Here is a 15,087-nt window from a genome sequence, read left to right on the forward strand (position 1 = left end):
TGTGTCAGGTGAAATGTCAACTTCAGTACGGTGATCTAAACAGTTGGGTAAACAACACTTTCCTGTGGATATTTTTTCTCAAATGATGAGCAGCTGAATTGTTTTCAACATTCCGGCTTGTAGAAGACCATTTCTAGAATCATGTTCCAGACAGTGTATTTGGACATTCACTGTCTGGTCCCCAGGCAAAGTTCCGGTCTACTTAACTGGGTTTGTCTCCCATAGACACCAATGCAATAGGGTTTTCCACTAGTTACCACAGCCGCAAAGTCAAAATTGCCAATATTGTATATATTCATGAAAAAAAAATATTTGGTCATAATTTAAGGTTAGGGTTAGGCATAAGGTTAGCAGTGTGGTTAGGTATAAAATCAGATTTTAAGAAGAGAAATTGTAGAAATAGGCAGGGTTTAGACTTTGTGGCTGTGGTAACTAGTGACAACAATGCAATAGCAGCTGGGTCTGGTCTAATCGCTTCCTCTTCCGTCTCTGCCTACATCTCCCCTGGCTTAAAGACGCTGCAGGGTCAAGCTGATGTCTGCATTGGCTGTGCAACATTTACTGTGATACAGTCTCTGCAAAGTCAGGACAATCATACCTCTTGCGCTTTGCGCAGCAGCACAGAGCTTCTGAGCAGAGCTGTTGTGAAGGAAGAGTGTCTGTTTATGCTTGACCTACGGTCAATCAATCTTGTTAATGCAGAACTATACAAAGCCCTCCGCATTGTTACAAAATTTGGGAGGCACACGACGATGTGGTACAGAGCTCAATTTAGCCTCTGCATGCCTCCAGAGGCTCCGCAATTGCATCACACCCTCAATATGGAGCCTCGGACCACAAATCCGGATAAAGCATAAATTGGCTTTTTAGGTGATCCCCCTACACCAAAGACACACCCAACCAGACATTGATTGATTGATTGGAGATGGCTTGCATCAAATAAAGAACATTTCTTAGAATGTTCTACCTGCAGCAAACCTAGTGAATCATGCTGGAAATACCAATAAAAGCAAAGTGCCTCAATAAAAGCCACAAAAGTATACTACACATTCTACAATGCAACATCAAAGTCAGGTCTTGTAAATGTCATGCAGCAGCAGGTACCTTTATCTTCAAGCACTTCTCTTGTTCTGTACTCTTCCCCCATTCTTTGGTTAACTTGTAGATCTCTGCGTTCAAGTAAGTATTCTGAGTCTTGTAGGCCTCAATGTTGTCCTTGGAGAGGGAAGAGAGCATTTAAACTTAATGCCTTCAGTACATTTATAAAGTGTATTTCAAGTTCACAGAGGTTGCTCCTGAATTATTGTTTGATATACTGTTATTGTTGTAGTAACTATTTCACAACTGAAAAAACATCAGAGACTCCCCTCCATCTTCCAGAATGTGAGTTAGTGAGTGGGTGTGTGTGTGTGTGCTTGCAATAGTTATTTGATGCTGCATAAATATTGCAACGGCAGGTTTGATTGAATACGGGCTTTACTCTACTAAGAGATGTCCATCTTGATCCTCCCAATACTGGTAATTTAAGTGGAAGCTTTCAACTAAAGTGACTTACAGCCCCATGCTCTAGCTAGCTAGTCCCCTAAGCCATTGAAACCTTCCCCACCTTAAGATTCCTAATCTCCTGTCTCAGCTGCTCCTGCGTTTCAAGGACAGTCCAACCGCGGACGAGGCTTCGCTGGGGGTCGGCCAAACTCTCAGCCACTTGTTGGGACAGACGGAGGACCAACTCTCTCTCAGCCTGGTTCCTCTCAGCCAGTAGCCGGAGGTGATCCTGAGACTCGGCCACACAGTCGTGCCGCAGCAGTGGCACAACCTGCAGGCCATACGAATGATCTGTGTTGCACTCGCCTTGATTCCATGGTTGTGAGTTGGAACTCTTCCATTCACACTCCGACCTCGGGGACTCTACTGCAGGAGTCAATTTCTCCTGCTGGGCCAACTCCAGGGCTTTCTGCAACAGGGATACTAGATCCTAAAAAGGAAGTGACATCAGAGATTACAGGGACAGGCTTAGATGTGACACCCTGCTATAGTACAATGTGTCAACAGTTGTCAACAGTTGTCTAATTAACATGATCTTGGGTAAAATGTTTGACATGGACCTCAGAGAAATATAGGGCTATATAGACACTTTCGATGTATTTAGTTATTTATGTAGTTTAGCTTTTTTTACTGATACAGAAATATTCCAGGACTGAGTCGTTATGTTATTCCAGACCTCACCTTCTGGGCCTTGACCTGGCCTGCCAGACTGAGCACTTCCTGTTGAAGACGGGCGGTGTCTGGAGGCTCTTCCTGCTGGGGACTAGCAGTCTTGTCTGCGGGTTTAGAAGAGGAGCCCTCACTGCTTAGGGAGCTCTGGTGTCCCTTTGGTGCCTCTATCTCCTGGACCCACTGTGTTTTTGGCCCAGAGGGCTCAATATTTGTTTTTGGAGCTATGCAAAGAGACAAATGGTTTTCAATTACTTTTTAAAAAATCACTGTTAATTACTGGTGGTTATATAATAGTGAAAATCTTTCCCACAGGCACCATCCACTCAGCATTCACAGGTCTAAACAGACTGGATTGATGGCAGCAAAACGGCCATTCCTCAGTCTTGCGCTCAATGAAGCCGCTGTCATATTGCTTTCTACTATCCAGCCCTTTCATATCTGTGAACATCCAAAAAAGGGGATCCGGTGGTCTAGGAGAGACCTACGTGATTTGTCCTGGTCAAAATATGGAGGGGCCTGGATGTCTTTGAGTGGCAGGAATGGATCCCAGAGTTCCTCCCAGCTGAGGCTGTGGCTGAGCTCCTGGGAGGAGCGGCTCCGGAGTAAGTATTCCTTACTACAACCACAGATGGACATAAACATACAGTAAATAATCACACACTAACTCTTTTTATGTAAAACATTTCAACTTTACATTTGTTTACAAAGACTCAAATTACAGTTAAGCAAGCTTATATTTTGGGTTATGATAGGGTAAGACAGTTGTACTTTGCTCATGAGGTATTTCTAAGTTATATTCTTCAAGAATGAGTAGATATAATTACTTTTATGTAGTTCTGTCCTTGAGCTGTTCTAGTCTTTTAAAACATGTATTATGCCATGTTTTATGTTGTGTGTGGATCCCAGGAAGAGTAGCTGCTGCATTAGCAACAGCTAATGGGGATCTTAATAAAATACAAAATTCTGATATTTCCTCCCAGTCTAAAAAGCTATGTCAAATTTCTAGAGTGAACCAAGACCAATTCTGTTTAATGTGTGTGTGTGTGTGTTTGCAGATGTATGAATAGGGTTCATATTTGTGTATACTGACTGAATTCCTGTCGGAGTGTGTCTGAGGAGGACGTCACTCAGCGTGGCGTATCGTCGTAGTGCATGGTGACTGGTGACCATTCCCAGCTTTCCAGAAATGTTCCCATGATGCCACCTCTTCAACTGGAGTTGCTTCAGCCAGTATATCATAGACTCGCAATTCACAGCCTGAAATTCAAGACAGATTTTGAGAATGACCTGAAGTAGGACCTCAGGGGAACATTTTACTTCCAAATAAATAACTTTTCTAAGCACATTTGGAGTGAGGAAAAAAACAGAAATAGCGCCAAAACGGTATACCACGGGGTGCCTACCTAATACAGCATTAAAGGTTTAATGGAGCTGAGGTCCTTTGATTCTCTTTACTGTTTCAGAGCATGCTTCTCTGCAGTGTTTGTATAGAATCTATTGAAAAATGTATACTTTAAAGAGGTTGGGGGAATGATGCCTATGTAAGGTCCAAATTTAACTCCTTTGTCCTGCTGTGGGTGATTTGCATTAAACTTGGTCAGGACATTGAATTATGCATTTCATAGAAAGGTGGTAGGAAGGTTGTGGGTGTGTCCACTTTCTTCTTGTCATTGGTTGAACATATGTAGACAGCTGTGACCTTAGACTTCCTCAAGGCACTTCCCTCTTTCCCACAGATGAAACACCACTTGTCTAAGATTTCAGCACCAAAAGCCATAACCACAACTCTCTGTACACTGTACTCCGCCAGACCTACTTCATGGGACTGCTGAGCTGCACTTTATCATACTTTGCACACTCAATGGAAAGACTTCATATTCCTTATTTATTTATTTCTATGTATGTCACTATATTGAAATGTGCAAAAGCCTGTTGTCACGCCCTGACCATAGAGAGCCCTTGGTTCTCTATGGTGTAGTAGGTCAGGGCGTGACTAGGGGGTTTTCTAGTTAAATATTTCTATGTTAGTGTTTTGTATGGTTCCCAATTAGAAACAGCTGGTAATCGTTGCCTCTAATTGGGGATTATATTTAGGTGGCCACGTTTCCCACCTGTGTTTGTGGGATATTGTTTTGAGTGAGTGCATTCAGCACCACGTAGTTCACGGTCGTTGTTTATTTATTGTTTGAAAGCTTCACTTATATAAAAGATGTGGAACTCAACACACTCTGCGCCTTGGTCCGTCCAGTTCAACAACTGTGACACCTGTTGTGTCGTTATTTCTTTGTAATCATCATTAAACCATTCACAAAAATGTCTGCTTTTAGTTTTAATGCACCGTATTGCTGGAAATGCACACAATACCGCATAATGTCAAAGTGGAATTATGTTTTTAGAAATGTTTACAAATGTATTCAAAATGTAAAAAAATGTGCTTAACAAGTCACATAAAAAGATGCATGGATTCACTCTGTGTACAATAATAATGTTTAACTTTTTTAAATTTGTATAACTACCTCATCTCTGTCCCACATACAATTATCTGTAAGGTTCCTCAGTCAACCACAAAGACCAGGGAGGTTTTCTAATGCCTCGCAAAGAAGGCCATGGGTAAAACAAAAAAAATGCAGACATTCAATATCCCTTTGAGCATGATGAAGTTAAGCATTACACTATCCAAAGTGTACCAACATACCCATTAGTGCATCAATACACACAAAGATACAGGCGCCCTTCCAAACTCAGTTGCCGTAGAGCAAGAAACGGCTCAGGGATATCACCATGAGGCCAATGGTAACTTTAAAACAGTTACAGAGTTTAATGGCTGTGATAGGAGAAAACTGAGGATGGATCAACAACATTGTAGTTACTACACAATACTAACCTAAATGGCAAAGTGAAAAGAAGGAAGCCTATACAGAATACAAATATTCTAGAACATGCATCCTGTTTGCAATAAGGCACTAAAGTAAAACCGCAAAAACATGTATTTTTTATTTTTATAAGAGTACATGGTCATTATGAAGGCCAGATTGTTCTTCAAGATGTTCAAATGTTCATAAATGACCAGCAGGGTCAAATATAATCACAGTGGCTGTAGAGGGTGCAACAGGTCAGTCAGTACCTAAGGAGTAAATGTCAGTTGGCATTCAGGTCGAGACAGCAGATGCCGTAGAGTGAGAGAGAGATGATAACAAAAACTTTGGCAGCCACGCCATTCTAAAGAGGTTAATTCTATCTGTACGATTTATTGGAAGATTATTCCATTTAATTAGATCTGCTTTCATATTGTTGAGTAATGGAATAAAGTTATTTTTATATATTTGTTTGTTGTAACTTATTAAGCATCCTAAGTATTTAATATTTTTTTGTGGTCCAGGATTGCTGTAGATTGTGAGTAATTTATTTTTATTTTTCCTATTGTCATATATGAATACTTTCTGAAGGCACATGTTGCGCTTGGACAAGTTTACCTTGAGGGTGAAGGTGCGCTCGGGTGTTTGAATGTAGAAGGTCCCCTGGTCTGCCTGTGGTAGGTCTCCCAGTATGGCATTGGACAGGTCAATCCATCCCAGTGGATTCACATCCTGGGCACACTTGTAGTAGACCAGCTGACACTCCTTCTCTTCGTATATGAACCAGAGGGACCTCCAGACCTTCAGTGGCCCGCTCAGCTTGTCCAGATACCCGCATAACGTGGCGGCAGCAGATACCACTGGGCTCTGCTTTCTGGACTCAGTAGGAAAACTGTCCCCGTCTTTGTTTAGAAAGGCAATGTCATTCATTCCGTCTCTGCCTGCTTTCTCCTCCCCAAATCAAATCAAATATTATTTGTCACATGCGCTGAATACAACAGGTAGACCTTACCCTGATTTAAATGCTTACTTTACAAGCCCTTAAGAAAAATAAGAGTTAAGAAAATATTTACTAAATAAAGTAATATATTTAAATACATTTTTAAAAGTAACACAATAAAATAACGGCACAATGACACCGATGTCCAATCAATGTTCAAGTTTCATAGGTTTGTTCAAGTTTAAGCTGCCCCTAGGCACAAAAGGTGCCTAGATCTGAAGGAAAGTAATCAAAAGTAACTTCAATTAAACACAAAAAAATACATAAGAGAATGTACAAATTTGTTACAATTTATACATTACTACTCACTTGATCAAAGAAGACAAATTAACACTTCCACAGATAGACATACAGTATCATACTTGACAAAGGTCAGCAAAACCTTTTTTAAACTGCTAGTGGAGTCCAACTGAAGTCTTCGTGCATGGAAACTCTTCCTAGTCAAGTATCTTGTAAGAAGCTACAGGGTGTGAGGTTATTTTTAAAAGGTTGCATGCAGAGTTTTAGGTTACAAAACTGTAGTGCACATGTACAAATCTAAACATTGCTACTATATATACACCATTCCACCACTGCCATATGCCTACTACCAATATGTTGTTACTGTGAAAAGTATATTTCTAGTAGGGTTAATTAAATAAAGTAAAATACTTACTCAATTCCTTTTGGCACGAGACATTGAAAAATCTTCTCATACTTCTGGGAGGAACCAAGTTGACCCCAAATGTGGACAAAGCCAGCATACTACTGCATCTGATGCACATACAGTGGGTTCCATAACTATTGGCACCCTTGATAAAGATGAGCAAAAAATACTTTATAAAATAAATAATACAAATAATCAGCTATATTGTATGCAAAAAAAGGGGACATTATATTATTTTATACTAATACAATTGCTCAGAGGAAGAGATTTTGTTTAGCAAGTAAAAAAGAAAAAAATATAGGAGTAAACATTATTGGCACCCCTGTTTTCAATATTCTAGCACCCTCCCCTTGTGAGGATGACACAGTTTTTCTAAAATGTTTTATGAGATTGGAAAACACATTCCTCCATTCAGAATTTTCCAGATCCTTGATATCCTTCATCTGTGCTTATGGAGTGCCCTCTTCAATTCAAACTACACGTTTTCAATAGGGTTCAAGTCCATGGACTGAGATGACGATTGCAACATGTTGATTTTGTGGTTAATTAACTATTTATTTGTGGATTTTGATTAGTACTTGAGGTTATTGTCTTGCTGGAAGATGCACTTGCGGCCAAGTGACAGCCTCCAAGCAGAGGCAACCAGGTTTTTGGCTAAAATGTCCTGGTACTCAGTGCCAGATTACCGAATGGGCATGCAGAGCACGTGTCCTGGAGAGGTCAGGGCCACAAATTCTCTGAACTAACTGGTGAGAGTTATTGTTTCCTGAACTAAAAACGTGAAATTAAAATGTTTTTAGTTTTTTTGTTGGGCCCCCTTGGAGTTCGGGGCCCCCTGGGAGATCGGAGGTTGGCTCTGAACTAACTTTTGAGAGTTATTGTTTCCTGAAATAAAAACACTTGAAATGAAAGCGTTATTTTTATTGTGGGATAAGCTAACATCAAATCAAATAGTATTTGTCACATGCGCCGAATACTGTCCTGGTAGCAGGGACAACGTTTTCAGAAAATGTCGACAGAAACAAACATCATCCTCGGTTCTTGAATCTAAATCAACCTGACCCCAAAAGAGAGAAGGCGAGAAAAAGACTGCTCATGACCAATCCAGAAACCGGATAAACATTGGAATTAACATTGAAAGGTGGCGAGCATTAATGGTTTGAAGAGTGATGACAAAATGGCCACTGTTCTCAAGGACTGGTAGGTAAGTTTTGGATTGTGTTTTTAGTTACTAACCTTAGTGTGTTCAATGTTAAAGCTAGCTAACACGGCTTCTTAGCTAGCTAACACTTAGCAAGATAACATTGTCTGTATTCACACTGCTTTGTACTCAAAGGAATCTAACGATAGCTACATCATGTAGCTAGCTACACTACATAAACTCCACAAGAGACCCAATGCCACTACCTAACGTTACCTAGATAGGTAGCTAGCTAAAGCTAGATATGAAAATTGTTGACACAATCATGTTTGGCTTGTAGATTACAACTTTAGCTAGCTAGGTGGTCAACAGCATTTTCGCCCCCCCCTCCCCCCCACAAAAAAATGCATCTAGCTATACACTTTGGTACAGTAACATCACACAAACATGTATTTCTCAGGGAGAAACTGATGGAGAAATGTTGGTAGACTATGGATAAAAAAATTATGGCCCATAGTCTTTTTTTCCCATCGGTCTCACACACAAGGCACCCACCATAGGCCGATTTGTCACAAGGCAGCAGTGCTCCTTTTCCTCACACAGGCCAGCCACCCTTCAACCGCCCTTCTCCCCCGACAGGTGACACTACAACTGCAAGTCAGAAGCAAAACGCTTTTCAGCTTCAAGCCAGTGGAATGCCGACTCCCTCTCGCCATTTATTTGTATATATTTATTGATTTTATTGTTTAAAGGTCGACTTTGGGGAAAACCTAAAGAAAACAGCTTTTCTTCCCCTTTCCCTTTAAACTGTATAATTGATCAATGCACCAACATACCAGGTAATTTAAAGGGAAACTTCACTGCTAGATACTATTTGGGGTGATGAGAGCATAGCCGCAGGAAGTAGGGGTGTAGGACTGAAGCACCCCTTTTACAATTATTGTGTCCTTTGTGTTTCACAGATTGCACCATCACGCAATCACGGGAGTAGATATGGTTATCCTTGTTCAATAGGGCCTTTGGACTGGTCTCAACAATGTTCCTAGCTGCCAGGATATTGTAGAATATCTAGGTTGATGGAAGCCATACTTCCTTGTTCCCACACTCGAAGGCAGGATTTTCAAAACTAGGGCAGTACTAGTTTACAGGTTCATGGGAGCTATGTTACAGTGCATTGTCTATCCGAGACTGCTAAATAATAAGCTACAATGACTGCTTTTGATGATTCCTTTTTCCAAGAAGATTTGTTTTACATAGGAACATACAGTTCTATTTATTTGTGCTGGAATACAGAGACCAGAAAGCAGTGGCTAGCTAACTAGCCTAGCTAGCTTCGGTGCCTCTCATTATGAGCAAAACTGAACAAATGTTTTGATGACGATGGAGTAGAGTAAAGGAATGACTTTGGCTTGATGACTCATATTACTCTTGGGGTATCTATACCTAGCTAACGTGTGTCTGTGAGAAATATCGTATTCGACACCATGTTGCAAAAGTAGGAATAGACTGTACACAATGATTGCCCATGAATGTGTAATAGCGTTTTCATTTGTATTTACTAAGTATCACCATTAGCTGCTGCTACACTTCCTGGGGTCCAGCAACATTAAGGGAGCTATATACAATTTAAATATTACATGACTCACTACTCACATCCACAGTCATACTCTGGACCTAGTTTTGTTCAGTGGAATAAATATTGTGGATCTTTCCTCATAATCCTGGACTATCGGACCACCATTTTATTACGTTTGCATTCGCAACAAATAATCTGCTCAGGCCCCAACCAAGGATCATCGAAAGCTGTGCTATAAATTCTCGGACAACCCAAAGATTCCTGATGCCCTTCCAGACTCCCTCCACCTACCCAAGGATATCAGAGTACCTCACGTATACTCCCTCTCCGGCCTCTTGGTCATCAGGCTGCTGATTATCCCGCACACCTGTCACCATCGTCTCGCACACCTGCGCCTCATGACACTCACCTGGACTCCATCACCTCCTTGATTATCTTCCCTATATCTGTCACAACCCTTGGTTATTTCCTCAGGTGTTATTGACTCTGTTTGCATGTCGGTGCATTGTTTGTGTTTCATGTTCATTGTTTGTGTTTCATGTTCATTGTTTCTTTTATTTATTAAAACACTCACTCCCTGAACTTGCTTCCAGACTTTCAGCGCACTCGTTACGGAATAACACCTCACCTAACTGAAGCATCAGGGAGTGTTTTATTTTATTTTTTGTGTCTCTACTGCACCTGCTGTCTCTAACTCTGAATGATTGGCTATGAAAAGCCAACTGGAATTTACTCCTGAGGTGCTGACCTGTTGCACCCTCTACAACCACTGTGATTCTTATTATTTGACCCTGCTGGTTATCTATGAACGTTTGAACACCTTGGCCATGTACTGTTATAATCTCCACCCGGCACAGCCAGAAGAGGACTGGCAACCCCTCAGATCCTGGTTTCTTCTGAGGTTCCTGCCTTTCTAGGGAGTTTTTCCTAGCCACCGTGCTTCTACATCTGTATTGCTTGCTGTTTGGGGTTTCTGTATAGCCCTTAGTGACATCGGCTGATGTAAAAATGGCTTTAAAAATACATTTGATTTGGGTTTATACTGATTTTTTCTTTAACCTAAAATTTGTATTTTAAAAAATTAATTTCACAGACATATCAGAAAGCTAGGCACATTGGGAGCACCCTATCAACCAACAGAGAAGACAGCAGGGAGATTACTACCACCTGGTTGCTGAACTTTGTCTAGATGGAGCACGCCATCACCAGTACTTTAGAATGAGCCAAGAGCAAATTAACAATATTCTGTCTACAATTAGGCCAGAGCTCAGAAGGCAGATTACAAGGTACAAGGCGGCTACTGAGCCACAGAAAAGTATTTTTTCAAATTCATGGCTACTGAGCCACAGAAAAGTATTTTTTATGTCAGGTAAGTAAATCGTCCGTGTCTGTATATGAACCTGTTTTTCTTTTCTTGTTGGGTTAAAGTTATTTTGTGAGGTGTTCGGATCTTTCCATGACCTATGTTGTTCCTTCATAGCGTAAAGCTGTTGGTACTCGTCGATTTCCCTCAGGATCTCCTTAGTGTCCAGATTGGCTCTTTACTCCAGCCAGTTTTTTTTACGAAAAGATAATGAGTATTTCCCACGACGACGACAGGTGGCTGTAGTACAGCCAGTTAGCACTCGCGGAATACACGCAAAAAAAGGAACGCAAACTTGCAATCCCAGCCGTAAAGGCTAACCGCGTCGTGGAATCCTTAGAAACAAAACTTTCGTTCGGATTAAAATCGATTTAATGAAAATGTTTTGATGTTAACAACAACCCGACAGTACAGTGTCCTGTTGCGCACTCTGATGACGTGTTTCTGTGACGTTTCTCTGTATTAAAACAATATTAACTTATTCAATATATACTTACCATCTATACTTGGTATAAATACTTAGTATCTATATGATGTTCAATCTTCAACACTCAAAGTTTTTGCATCACTCTTTTACTTTACATTACAAATTGAAATAGAAAAACAACATTCATGGGTGCATGGCTGAAATTGGAGGTGCAAAAAACAATGAATGAATTAAACATTTAAAAACATTTGTTTGTTTTTAATAACTATTTCCTGCAATTCTACACTGTTTCTTCACAGGGGGAATCCATATTTTATAAACAGAACACAACAGTTTTTCTTAGCTACTGCCACAATAAATTATATTGAACTCAAGTACTTGAATGAAAAAAATGTGATATTTTTAGAACACAAGACCTTAAGAAAATATGTCCACATTTATCTAGGCCTATATGCCAACAGTTCGCAATAATGTCTAATTTATGATAACCATTACAGGTAACAATTCCTAACTGCTAAATTGCTCCATATATATTCAGTCAGTATAAATGGCAGTAGCAGATCGCAAAGTAGCCTGTGGAAAATGGAAAATAGACTGGACGCAATTATTCGAAAACTGCAGCTCGTTGGTGGAACAAGTATTTCCATACTTTAATCAACCAGAATGTTATAAAACTGTCTTAATTTGGCAAGAAATGTAGCTTGTGTATCCCACCAGTTAGATATGTTTTTATTTGTGACTCGTTTCGGGAAACTAGGCATATGTCACAGGAGAGGCATTTTAACATAACATTTTTTGGGGGGGCAGAAATGCCTTCTGGAATATGTGTTCTTTCATGTGCCTTAATAACAAACTTGTATTGTATCCATGAATACAATTCTTAAATGATGTGCCCATCTGGTTTAGTCACAGAAAAAGTCAGGAACCTTCCCGCTAGCCATGATTGGCTGAGATACTAGATGGGCTGGACATGCTGGGAGATGAGTATGGATTGGTCTGCCATATAGCAGGCTTCTGTCTATAAATGTGACCTGCTCAGTATGTGTTGATAAACCATTCTACCGCACCATTTTTAAAATATATAACCTTAGCCGTCAAACTACAAAGGTTTTGTACATTTCTCAACAACATTGACACCCTGAATTTAGCAAGCGCTATCGACAGATCAGTTGGAAAAAGTGATGGGCTACTTTCTGCACATGCCTCGGCCAGTGTGAACCGGAGTGACTTGACACAAAGCTGGCCAAATAAGATGTATCTACAAACAAAACTGAGTTAAATGGTTCCAGTCTGCAGTGGAGCATTCATCCATGTAAGAGTCTAGCTACATTTTCAGATATTATGCGTTTCAAATTCATTTTTATTGCAAGTTAAAGCATACTGTTCGGTAGCTAGCGATGATTTGTGTAGTAATATTATTCGAATCCAAAATACATTTGCATTGATAGTTATAGCCTATTGTTAGCTAGCTAACATTGGACCTAGTTGTTAGCTTTAGCAACCTGCAGATTCATACTACAGCTATGACAATGTTTTATTGGTAGCTAATTTTCCCCCCAACATTGGACACCCCCTAACTTTGGACACTCTCTAGTGGTTAGAGGATAAAATCACCTCGAGCTCAACATTTAAATGGCCTGGAAAAAAACGGTACGTTTGCGACTAAAGACACCCTTCTAGCTATCTTACTACCAATTTTTATTGCCATTTATGTAAGTTAAGTTAGGCTTTGAGAGTTTTCAAAAAAGTTATATATATACACATTTTGTGGGACACACTGTATATTGTAAAATTCTAAAAGTTGACAGGCAAGTCATTTTTTTTACTGGAAGGTTAGACAACTAGTCAACTATCTAGTAAACACTTCGGATACGAGGTTGGTGTCTCTTTTATGAACAAAATTAAACGGATATACCTTGTCATTTAAAAAATAGTAAGGTGGCCAATAACTGGGGACCGTATGCCGATAATACGGGACATATTTATTTTGCAAAACCGCTTATCAAAAAGCTGATAGTAGTAGTATTTCCTATTAATTGCTAACCCATTAGCTAACATTTTTACGACACCAATAATCACAAAACATTGATGGCTTGATCACAAGATAACACTGTTGAAGGTAATATTTTTTTTTAAACGCTGTTGAATATGCCAATAATACGGGGTGCTACGCTAGTAGTATGACTTGGGATTATCCCGGTTCATTGTTTAGCTAGCTAGCTGCTGTACATGTCTAAACAAAAGACTCAACTTTGCCAGATGATTACATGATCCATCAAGTTAGCCAGGTGTTTCTGGGGGTGAATACGGCCATCAATTGTATTTCATGAACATGAGTACACTACCGGTTAAAGGTTTTAGAACACCAACTCATTCAAGGGTTGTTGTTTTTTAAACTATTTTCTACATTGTAAAATAATATTGAAGACATTAAAACTATGAAATAACCCATATGGAATCATGTAGTAACCAAAAAAGTGTTAAACAAATAAAAATATATTTTATATTTGAGGTTCTTCAAATAGCCACCCTTTGCCTTGATGATAGCTTTGCACACTCTTGGTATTCTCTCAAATGGCTTCACCTGGAATGCTTTTCCAACAGTCTTGAAGAAGCTCCCACATATGCTGAGCACTTGTTGGCGGCTTTTCCTTCAATCTGCAGTCCGACTCACCCCAAACCATCTCAATTTGGTTGAGGTTGGAGGATTGTGGAGGCCAGGTCATCTGATGCAGCACTTCATCACTCTAATTATTGGTAAAATAGCCCTTACACAGCCTGGAGGTGTGTTGGGTTATTGTTATTGTCCTGTTGAAAAACAAATGATATTCCCACCAAGCCCAAACCAGATGGAATGACATATTGCTGCAGAATGCTATGGTAGCCATGCTGGTTAAGTGTGCCTTGAATACAAAAAAAATACACAGACAATGTCACCAGCAAAGCACACCCACACTATAACACCTCCTCCGCCATGCTTTACGGTGGGAAATACACATGTGGAGATCATCCGTTCACCTACACCGCATCTCACAAAGACACAGTGGTTGGAACCAAAAATCTCCAATTTGGATTCCAGACCAAAAGACACATTTCCACCGGTCTAATGTCCATTGCTCGTGTTTCTTGTCCTTTATAAGTGGTTTCTTTTCTTTTCAGTAATTTGACCATGAAGACCTGACTCACACAGTCTCTTCTGAACAGTTGATGCTGAGATGTGTCTGTTACTTGAACTCTGTGAAGCTTTTATTCAGTCTGCAATTTCTGAGGCTGGTAACTCTAATGAACTCTTATACAGACATCGTACACACTCTCACTATATCACATCCAATATCATACACATCAACCTACTCAGATTTGCTACACACATAATATCTTGTCTCAATTTTCTAACATCTGTGGCATTGGCTCACAGGCAAACAGGCAAGGGAAAAAAATGAATATTGCTGGAACCTATTTCTTCAATTCTAAATATCAAACATTTGAAAGCTCTAGTTTTGACCTTCATAATACCTCTGATGGCAGTAACTTTACAAGCACTAATTATGGTCAATTTAGACTGAGAATAGTATCTAGTTATGGTAAGTGGTGAAAGTATAGCCAGTTATAATTGTAACGGTTTAGCAGATTATAAAAAAAGAAGATCAGTCTTTACATGGCTAAAGGAAAAGGAATATAACATATACTGTTTACAACTCACTCTAGTTGTGTGGAAAAAGGAATGGGGTGGATAAATAATTTTCTGTCATGGACAAAGGAACTCAAAGGGTGTGATGATATTAATTAACAAAAATGTTGATCTGACTGTGCAAATAGTCAGGAATGATTCGCAAGGAAGGTGGATCCTTTTGAATATGAAAGT

The 15,087-nt window shown here is 39.8% G+C and overlaps 1 protein-coding gene across 6 annotated transcripts in view; it reads right to left on the reverse strand.

The window, feature by feature from the left end:
- The window catches only part of LOC139418759 (TBC1 domain family member 2A-like), a 34,086-nt gene extending 22,983 nt beyond the window's left edge, over nt 1-11,103 (reverse strand). Inside the window, exons 1-8 of one of the 6 annotated variants that reach the window (XM_071168438.1) lie at nt 10,836-11,103; nt 6,728-6,863; nt 5,691-5,974; nt 3,308-3,474; nt 2,703-2,833; nt 2,227-2,438; nt 1,607-1,975; nt 1,105-1,215 (exon numbers count right to left, since the gene is read on the reverse strand). In XM_071168438.1, coding sequence (XP_071024539.1) covers nt 1,105-1,215; nt 1,607-1,975; nt 2,227-2,438; nt 2,703-2,833; nt 3,308-3,474; nt 5,691-5,974; nt 6,728-6,863; nt 10,836-10,913 — 1,488 coding nt within the window. In that variant the 5' untranslated portion in view covers nt 10,914-11,103. Of the gene's footprint in view, nt 1-1,104; nt 1,216-1,606; nt 1,976-2,226; nt 2,439-2,702; nt 2,834-3,307; nt 3,475-5,690; nt 6,021-6,381; nt 6,527-6,727; nt 6,864-10,835 lie in introns of those variants that run through there. The other 5 variants (XM_071168437.1, XM_071168439.1, XM_071168441.1 and 2 more) reach the window with 5 other exon arrangements.
- Between the last annotated feature and the right edge of the window lie 3,984 nt (nt 11,104-15,087).

Source organism: Oncorhynchus clarkii, chromosome 10 (assembly GCF_045791955.1).
Source record: "Oncorhynchus clarkii lewisi isolate Uvic-CL-2024 chromosome 10, UVic_Ocla_1.0, whole genome shotgun sequence".
Taxonomy (NCBI): Eukaryota; Metazoa; Chordata; class Actinopteri; order Salmoniformes; family Salmonidae; genus Oncorhynchus; species Oncorhynchus clarkii.